Consider the following 9,733-nt stretch of genomic DNA (forward strand, 5'->3'; position numbering starts at 1 on the left):
ATAAAGGGATTTATTTCCTCTTGCATTGACACCTACCTATTCCCAAACTTCAATCATTTACAGGAAAACAAACTAAATTTAAGATAATATACACACACGCAATTTTTTCTCAATTTATTTATTTTTTCTAAATGAAAAGGCAGTTTTAAGGTTTGTTGGAAAAAAAAAAACAGAGTTCGTCGCGCATATTTGACGTCATGTCCGCCATGTTGACTAGTGGCACGAACAGGAGTCCAGCTGATCTGACTTTTAGGGTGAGCGCCGCACGGCTTATGATTTAGTTTTAAACTCACTTCATTATTCTTTGTCTTTTAACTTACGCAGTTCACACGTTATTCGTGTCTTTGACCTGTTATGAAGTTAGTCCCTACGGTCAGGAATGACATTAGCGTGATAGTTTTATGGCTAGTTGAAGATAACAGTAGATGTTTCGGTTCTACTTGTATCATTGGCAGCTGGTGATCAACTTCCGGGTTCTGGCAAAGCCGCTGTTTAAAAACGTGTGAAACATTTTGGTTTCCCACACTCTGTAGATGTATCATTTTAATCTCATTTTCCAATAAGAAATCAGTGAAAAAAAAAATTCTTTTTTTATTATTAAATTTCATCCCACCATACGTCATTTAAACCTTAAAATAAAATAACAATTACAAATAAACACGTGGACTAAGATATTTAAAATCACCAGATAACTTGGGATCCAGTAGACGCGTAACACCAGTTAGCGGACATACATTTTAAGGGGTCACTGATAAAGCTAATGGAGGATAAAGGAGGCTATCCTGTGGGTTGTAAACAACCATTTTAAACATGGAAAATAACCTGACAATGAGCTCAACACTCGTTACTTTTGTTGCCCTTAACTAAATGTTGCCCGAGCAGTTTATTCCCACCACCACATGTGCACACCCATGCTATAGCTTTGTCAATTGGATGTTTGTCTTTGATAATTCTTTACTAAAATATTGTCAGATGGATAGATAATACCTGCTGCACTGTATATATGTATTTATATTTATCCTTAATCCTTATATTTATCACTATTATTATTATTGCTGCTGGCTTGTGTTTTTGTTTTTTTGTACCAAGTCAAATTCCCTGTGCTTTTTTTGTTTTTGTTTGTTTTTTACACTTTACTTGGCAAAATAAACCTAATAGATGTAGTATAATATAATAGGCTTCCTTGGCATATTCTAAACATCTGCGTGGATAATGGAGATGAACTTTCAGTGGTGTGAAAAAACCCATCTTTCTTTATCACGGTTACTTTACTTTGATATTTGGACATGCAATAGATATTAGACTGAAAAAGCTCAACAGCTTTCATATTTTGTTTTCAAAGTGGTTCAAATAATGTTTTGAAATGTTCATCTCCACTGCCTTAACATGGCACAAATTTAAAGTACTCCCTTAATCTAATTTCTGAATCTAAGTACCCCCTTTGTCCAACTGCAACATTAGGAAAACGACGTAAAAACAACTATAGAGCATAATGATGGAATGAATGAGTGATAATACACATTTTAAAGAATTTCATTTTGTAAATAAGTGGAAAGAAATATTTAGTGCAGTGGTTCCCAACCTTTTTTTGGATCATGACCCAATGATCAAGAATTTCTGGTGACCCCAAAGACATCGTTTTTCTAGTTTATGATCATGTTTAATTTTCCACTTTCTCTCTCTCAAGTACCCCCTGTAGTGCCATCACGTACCCCAGGGGTACACGTACCCCCGGGGTACACGTACCCCCATTGGAGAAACACTATTCTAAGTAATAATTCTTCATTATATTTCCCCAAAAAATAGGGGTTCTTGTACATTCTGACCTACTGTATCGTTATTAATGGAGATAGAAAGGTCTTCTAAGCATTTAAAGTGTGAATGACCATGGTACCATTATTAGGATTTACTGATCCAGATAACTAACAATATCTGGCAAAGAAAAAAAAATGTTATCTAACTTTTGGTCTTTTTGTATGAAAGCTTTTGAAAAACCTTTTCTTGTATGAAATATTCCTAATTTGGGGTAAAAAATGATAAACAAGACAAGAGGACTCAGTGAACGCAAACCTGATTAAAGTTTCAAAATTCAATTTAGACAATGGTGCCCTATTAATGCAGTGGAATTAGCCTTTTAAAGAATAAAATGACCATATGGGTCTATGTATAAGGAAGACAAAATCTTATTTTTATTGAAAGTTAATGTTTAAAATTCAATTTGAAGAGTTGTGCCCTATTACGGCAGTGGAATTGGACATTTCATAAAAATATGGAAGCCTTTGAGCACTTTTAGTCCAACATCTGTTGAATTTCCAACATTAAACTCTCTTCACTGCAGTTCTTTGTTTTTGTCTCTGTTTTTCTACAGGATGTTCAGGCACCTTCATACCTGGACCTGTTCTTGTTCCAGAAGGTCTTTGTTGCTTCTGAGAGAAACCCGGTGCCGTGCTGTTTCAGAGAACCCTGGATGGGTGGGAAGGAGACGGTTCAGGATCGAGAATGGGTCACTCCAACCATCAGAAACTGGGTCCTCTTCTTTATCCTTTTTGGACTGCGATAAATATCAGCTGAGACGGAACTTTTTCGGAAGCTTTCTCTCTAAAGACAATTCACCAGGCTATCCACCTCAAGCTTCTGTTGCTAAAATCAATAAAGAATTTGACTTGAATAAGGATTATCAGCACTTTCCAAACAGCACAACTCATGCTCTAGACCGGCGTGGGTCACTGATACTTTCTTGCACTTTACCCAACCAAACCATACGGACTGGCTGTGAATTCTTTAAAAGTCATTTTCATCCAATGCAACACTTTCTTAAACCTTTTAGTTCTTTGGCACAGAAACCATTAGACATGTTAAACCATCACTTTAGCACTCAAGCGCCCAGTGTCTCCATTCACTCAATGAGAGGCTTACACCAGGCAGCACCTCAGATGGATCACACCTCCAGAGATTGTCTGTCCTCGCTGAATGAAAACCGATGTCGGCAGCAGTTAGAGCCCAACATGAAGTTCTACCAGCTGGACAAGGGGAGACAAGGAAAGAACCAGGTGGCCAGATGGGCGTCTGTCCTGGTCTCCCTCTGCTCTGTGGAGGGTGAGCCTGCATTTCTCTTCACGCTGCGATCTAGCATTTTGAAGGGAAGACACAAGGGAGATGTCAGGTTAGTCTGAGGCCAAACACGGTTTGTGCTGCTTTGAAAATGTGCTCAATAGTATGTGGATTTCTCTTCTTTTTGAACAGCTTTGCTGGTGGAAAAAGCGACCCATCAGATGGAGATGTGGTGACTACAGCTTTGCGTGAAGCCCGGGAGGAGCTCGGTATCCGAGTGGGTGCAGAGAAGGTGTGGGGGGTCCTGAAGCCTCTCAGGGATGCGGTGAGTGGTCATGTTACCATATTTTTTCCAACATGGAACGCTATTTTTTTAATCTAAAGTTGAGGGTGCAGCCAATGTGGCGGTGCATTTAATGTGGGGATTTTTCAGTCGGTCACACATGTTTCCAGTGAAAGCAGGCGTCGGGAGGCAGAATATTACTGATAGTCACTCCTACAGCGGAATGAAATAACGGTAACGGCCACTAAACATCACGGCAAACTAATTCTGGGTGATATATTCATATTTATATTTATATTGTTGTATTTATAAGCACAATATCACACGGGATAATTTATTTTGCGTTAAAATAGCAATTCAATTATTTCCATTGGCCGCAAATCCGCACCTATTTCTCCTCTCCCTCGCCCGTGTCCATGTGTCATGCACACAGCCACTATGTTCCGCCTCCCTCGAGTTGACAAAAAAGCCCCTCCTTCTCCACTCACTGTAAAACACTGCGAGCGCACTGTACAGATCGTAGGTCTCCGCGGGTTGATAACGTTGTTACCGTCACACTGCATGATTTTTGTATGCAGGGGAAGCTCAGACACTGCTTATACAGTATATCGTTTCAGACGAGACGGTAACAGAAAAGTAACATAAAGCAATCATAACAACACAAGTGTGTGTGCGCGTGTTAGTAGTGGTAACTGTTTATATATTCTGTATGCCACATTGATAAATTCATAATTGGCAGTAATAATAAATAAATAATTGATAGTTAATTAAAATAATTTAAAAAAAGTACAGCGCTTTGGTCAGCTGAAGTTTTATACATTTTTATATTGTTCTCTACACCTCTGTTAAAGCTGCGGTAGGTAGAATCCTGAGGTGCTCCACGCCCCCCCTGAATGAAACTCTAGCGTGCACGCACACACTATGGAGCTCTTCGCGACAAACCTTTACCATTTGAAGAACAAACTTTCCCTTTAAAAGGTCAATAGGAGGGAGAGAATGTTTCACAATAGGTGGTTTGCAACTGACGTCACATATCCCATGATCCTCTCCGATTCACCATCTCTTATGTATACAGCTGCAGATTAACACATCTTCAATGGTGGATTCATGAGATTTTTCCCAATTTTTTTAAGGATTAAATATCCCAGATAAAGCTAGGTATCGCGGTAAGATAGAGGAGTGCGGTGGGGTTGACCCCCACAGCCATTTGTTAAAATTTGAGGATAATGTAGGCATGTGGCTGAGTGTAAATTACATGGACATTGTGAACTACTTGATACTCACTACAAGTTTTGTAACAGGGAGACAGAAGGCGTAAAAAAGCCTCTCCTCATACAACTTTCTTGTGTCGGGATGGGTGAGGAATATTGTCGTAAAAAAAAAAAAATGCAGAAACAAATGTACACACACATACTGTATATGCGGACATGCCTGGTAGTATGAAGTGGTAGTGCAAGATCCTGTTATTTTAAAAAAATGCACAAGTCAGGGTAGTCTTGGATAAAAAACTTACCCGTCACAAAATGTTCTTCAATACTCGTGTGTATTTGTAGCTTGTAGGTTTGATGTCCGATCTGTGCAGATTTGCGAGCCACTGTTCTTGACTCCTTTGATTTCTGGCCCTTCACGCTGTTTAACAGTAGGTAAACTAAAAAACAAAACATTTTTGCCAGCAGAATTGTTAGAACACCCAACAACTGCGCACATACCTCCCATTTTGTGCTTTTCTCAACGGTTAACGCCGTGTTGTGAATAAAAGTTGTCATAAAAGATGGCGAAAACTAATGAATCAGAGAGGATCATGGGAAATTTGTGACATCGGTGCAAACGATCTATACATGAACTCTCACCTCGCTTCCTTCGTTATCTAAACATCAGAGACAGAGGAGCCTGTCTCGGTATCAAATACTTTCTTCATTAATCCTGAAAAGACAGAACGGGGAGTCTGTGCTAATGTACTGAACTTTAACCTCAAACCATCTTTCACGACAGGATGCCCCCTGGGCCAGCAGATACCTTTTCTTTGTTTCAACCCTGCTCTCTTGACCCCCGTGGAGAAAAGTGTAGCTCCTGACACTACTGGCCATGTTTACATGGGAGCTTTAATTCCTTTTTAAAGCAGAATAAAAGTTAATTTCTCTTTAAACTTGCCTTGTAAACACTTAATTGCTAATTTAATTCCGAATTAAACTTAAATCCGAATTAGGTGGCTGATTTATTCGGATTTTTATTCTAAATTAAATAATTCCTCTATCTTGTAAACACTTAATTCCTCTTTAAGTTAATTCCGGTCGTTCTGCGCATGCCACTTGCCGCAATGACACGCTGATAGTGACATAATTCAAGATGGCGGCCCGAACGGGAGCTGAGATTAATTATTTAATAAGAGCCTTAGAAGACATGGATATTATTTGGTGGTAATGTTCCTTGCCTTGGCCGTAAAACTACACCGAAGAAGAAGAACATGGATATTATGAAAAGAGTGGATGGACGGAGGCATAAACATTCGGACATTCACATGGACGTCAGCAAAGGGAGAGGCTTCATCGGGGCACGAAGCACCAGAGCTTCACTAATGATGCGCGGATCCTTATTTATTTAATTCAGGATTTATTTTTAATTAAAATGCATTGTTTTGCATAGTTTATCAAGGGATTCTTTTGACAATGAACGATAAAAGACAGTATTTTTATTTTTGAAGAAAAAAATAATATTTTTCAGTCATTTGTCTACAGTCTCATTTTATAAAATAAATCGTGAGAGAATCGTATCGTGAACCAAATCGTATCGGGAGTTGAGTGAATCGTTATGTCCCTATCATTATTACTCACCTGAGTTACAAACGTTGCTCACTGAGGACACGTGCTGGCCAATAATTACGGGGTGTTTTTAAAGAATATTCGACACACTTTAGTCATTTTTAAAAGCCCTTTGTGCAGTCACTCCTGTAGATTCTACGCAGCTTTCTCCTGAGTTACCATGACTACCTGTCAAAATTGAGCTGTTCCGCAAAGCTGCATTTAAGACAATTTAATGAAATAATTTATTAACAGTATCATTGCAGTCCAAACAAATCTGACGTTGCATACCCTTGAACCAAGCAGCAGCCATGTTGAAAGTCTCAGGTCAGTCTGATCCGCAGAGATATTTGAGGAACAGACAGACAGACAGACAGAGATTCCTTGCTTTATCGATAGATAGATAGATAGATGGATAGATATCTGAAGCCTGTTGTGCACAGTGCAATGATAGAAGGGCTGTATTTGCAAGATTTATTAGAGTAATTTCTAACATTCCAAGTGTATAAGAGCAGCTGATCTTTATATTTTCAATATTTTTTGAAGGTTCATATCCTGTGTGATTGTTATGTGTTTTGTGTGTTTCTCCAGTCAGGGATGATGGTCGCTCCTGTGTTAGCTAACCTGGGTCCTCTGGATGAGTTGACCTTAAAACCAAACCCTGGGGAGGTACGTGGGTTGAAACCAGGCTATTACAATTTAATTGTGCTATTGGCTGAGAACAAGATCATGTGACATTTTGGGACCATCTTGCATTACAAACAAGCACTATTAGCCCCCCCCCTTTTTTTTATAAAAACTAGCACCTGTGGGCTCTACAATCTGTGGTGAATAGGTTGGATTCAGAGAAGAGTGAATAGACAGGTATAGTGAGTAATGAGTAGCTAGTTAGCATAGCATAGATTGTTCATTGGATATTTTATAGTATAGACTGGGCGTGGCTTACTGCTCCAGGAGCCCGCCCATAATCAAAGCATTTTTTAAAATGTTCCTCTAGTGGCAGGTCAGGAGAAAGCAGGGGTTTAGTTGTAAGAATGCAGTAGGCATCACTATTGTAATCAATAAACTTTATTAATCTTATGTTATTCTTCTTCCGTATCCTGAAACTTGTCCCACAATTTTCAACCAATTTCAACAATTGAAGTATCAAAATTTTCAGAAAATTCTGTACTTGTGTGCTATGTTCCAGTCTTTTTGAAACTTTTTGTTATTTCTCGTGGAACTTTTCACTCTCGTCCTCTTACATTGAAAGTTCCAACCTTTTCTCCCCTTATTTGAACTTTTAACCCTTTCAGCCATTTTGTAACTGATTCAAACCGTTCAACCTTTAACATGTTCAGCTACTACCTCCATCCAATTTCAACTTTTTCAACTTTTTCATCCCATTTCAACTTTTTTTTAGCTTTTTCAACCCCTTTCAACTTTTTTTCAACCTTTTTTTTTACTTTTTCAAACAAATTCAACTTTTTGAAAGGTTAGGTTAATGCTAACGTTAGGCTAATGCCAAGTTAATACAGTGCAACACGGTCCAGCACATGCATCCTTACTTGCATTTTCTTCAGGAAATGCAAATATTCTAGTTACTCTTTAACGTTATGGGGTAGGGGTGTGCATTACCATGAATCTGACGGTACGATATATCTCTATACTAAACAATACAATACACAGTATATCGCAATATCAATAATTTCTCATTTTACAAAATGTACAAGTATAAAATGGTATGAAATACAATTTATTTTTTTATTTATTTTTTACTTGCAAGAACAAGTAAATAGTAACCAACTGTAATTGATGTACCAATGTCTAAAACAAGTAGTATGTTTATCAAACTGTAAGATGACATTTTTCAAACAAGTTGAACTTTTGCTTCTACAACAGATTCTAATTCTGTTAAGTTCTTAAATTATCAACAAAGAAAAAAAAAATGTAACTACATACATCTATAAAAGTGCCCAGTATATTTTATGAAAATAAAGTGAGGTATTAACAAGATCTGATGTGGTTCACTGACAACTAGTGATTGGGTGTTTACGTGCTACGCATATATTAGTGCAGTTAAATGGTTAAAAAAACGTGATTTAAAACAAGATTAATTTGGACATTTTTTTGGATCAATATCAGAATCAGAATCAACTTTATTGGCCAAGTAATGTATGTTATACACACGAGGAATTTGACTTGATGAACTGTGCTCTCTCAAAACAATGTAAACATTAAATAATAACAATCAACTACAACTAATATAAACAGTAGTTAAATATTAATATGTGCAAAACTAAATAGGATAATATAACAAGATAATAATAATAATAATAGGATAGTAGTGCAGGTGAACATATATGATAATCTTGCGGTGAAATATCGCATTATATTGCTGAATCAGTATTTTTTTCTTACACCCCTATTATGAGGCAGGTTTGTGGGAAAAGGGCTGAGTTTCTCAGTTCTCCTGGGATGGTTGGTCACACACTTGTATTAGGTTTTATGCTACATTGCCACATTTTTCTTTTTCTTTTCTCTTGTTTTGTGACTGGATGGTCCATCATTAATGTTTTCTGTTAAATGTATTTGTCATCATCATCACAGGTGGAAGAGATCTTCACTTTGTCTGTGTCCCACTTGTGTAACCCTCAAAACTGTGGCTACACACACTTCCGTACGGGGAACAAGTATGGCTACACACTCCCAGTGTTCCGTAATGGGAAACATCGGGTGTGGGGTCTGACGGCTGTGGCCCTGGACCAGACCCTGAAACTGATAATTCCTCCGAAGCAGCTCAGGCACTAAGATAAAGATTAACTGTGACTGAAGCGTTCATCAAACAATCTTATGCTTGAATTCTGAATTACCTCCATTCTTTGTTTTACCTCCTTTTATTTAACAAAGTCCTTCTTTAAGAGGTGATAAGTGCCTTCCCTCATGATGTGTTACTCATATAAAGCAAGGGCTTAAGGTTCATGTATGAAATGTGAGTAGAATATTTTTGATACTTATTAAGCATCTATTTAATCTATATAATAACTCATCAGGTTAATCTCCACCTCTGCTGTAGTCTTTTTATCTATTAGAAATAAACACAAGTGATTTATGCCACATCACGAGGCTTGTATGTGCCACAGCTTATGGTTGCCATAGTTATTTAAACCAGGCCTGTTTTCAAGGTCATCACACAAGCTCAAACCTGAGCCGTTTAGAGCTAGAATAGGAGAGATGGTGACCGACTGTGTTTTGTGGAACAATTAAATAAATTCAATATTAAAAGAAAGTGTCTCTCACTTACTGATGATTTTGATTTTTTTTTTAATATAATGTACAATAACTGTGTATACACGGATAATTCACAGAGGCGCACACACAGAATCCCTCCAATGCTCACATCAGGGTTGGGCTCAATTATATTTTGTGATTGATAATTAAATACAATTATGGTGTAATTATAATTGTAATTTTAAAAATTGAGCTCAGATAATTGACATTGTAATTGCCATGCAAATTCTATAAAAATTGTCAATTATAATTTAGTGCAAAACTGGGAAACCATGTCCCAGTTCTATGTATAGATCTACACCTACTATATGTAGTTGTCAATTATTAAAAT

General features: G+C 37.5%; 1 protein-coding gene across 1 annotated transcript; it reads left to right on the top strand.

Annotated features, from left to right (window-relative positions):
* Positions 1-187: 187 nt before the first annotated feature.
* Positions 188-9,415, top strand: nudt8 (nudix hydrolase 8). Its single transcript, XM_028465476.1, has 5 exons — positions 188-254; positions 2,369-3,163; positions 3,244-3,376; positions 6,724-6,801; positions 8,722-9,415. Exons 2-5 carry the CDS (start codon positions 2,370-2,372, stop codon positions 8,920-8,922), a joined length of 1,206 nt encoding a protein of 401 aa, XP_028321277.1. The 5' UTR covers positions 188-254; position 2,369; the 3' UTR covers positions 8,923-9,415.
* The last annotated feature ends 318 nt before the right edge of the window (positions 9,416-9,733 follow it).

The sequence above is a fragment of the Gouania willdenowi genome, chromosome 13 (genome assembly GCF_900634775.1).
Source record: "Gouania willdenowi chromosome 13, fGouWil2.1, whole genome shotgun sequence".
In the NCBI taxonomy this organism is placed as follows: Eukaryota; Metazoa; Chordata; class Actinopteri; order Blenniiformes; family Gobiesocidae; genus Gouania; species Gouania willdenowi.

Coding starts and splice junctions, on each gene's coding strand:
- nudt8 (XM_028465476.1), top strand. CDS start 2,370: ATGTTCAGGCACCTTCATACCTGGACCTGTTCTTGTTCCAGAAGGTCT. Junction 3,377..6,723: donor TGAAGCCTCTCAGGGATGCG/GTGAGTGGTCAT, acceptor GTGTTTCTCCAG/TCAGGGATGATGGTCGCTCC. Junction 6,802..8,721: donor TAAAACCAAACCCTGGGGAG/GTACGTGGGTTG, acceptor TCATCATCACAG/GTGGAAGAGATCTTCACTTT.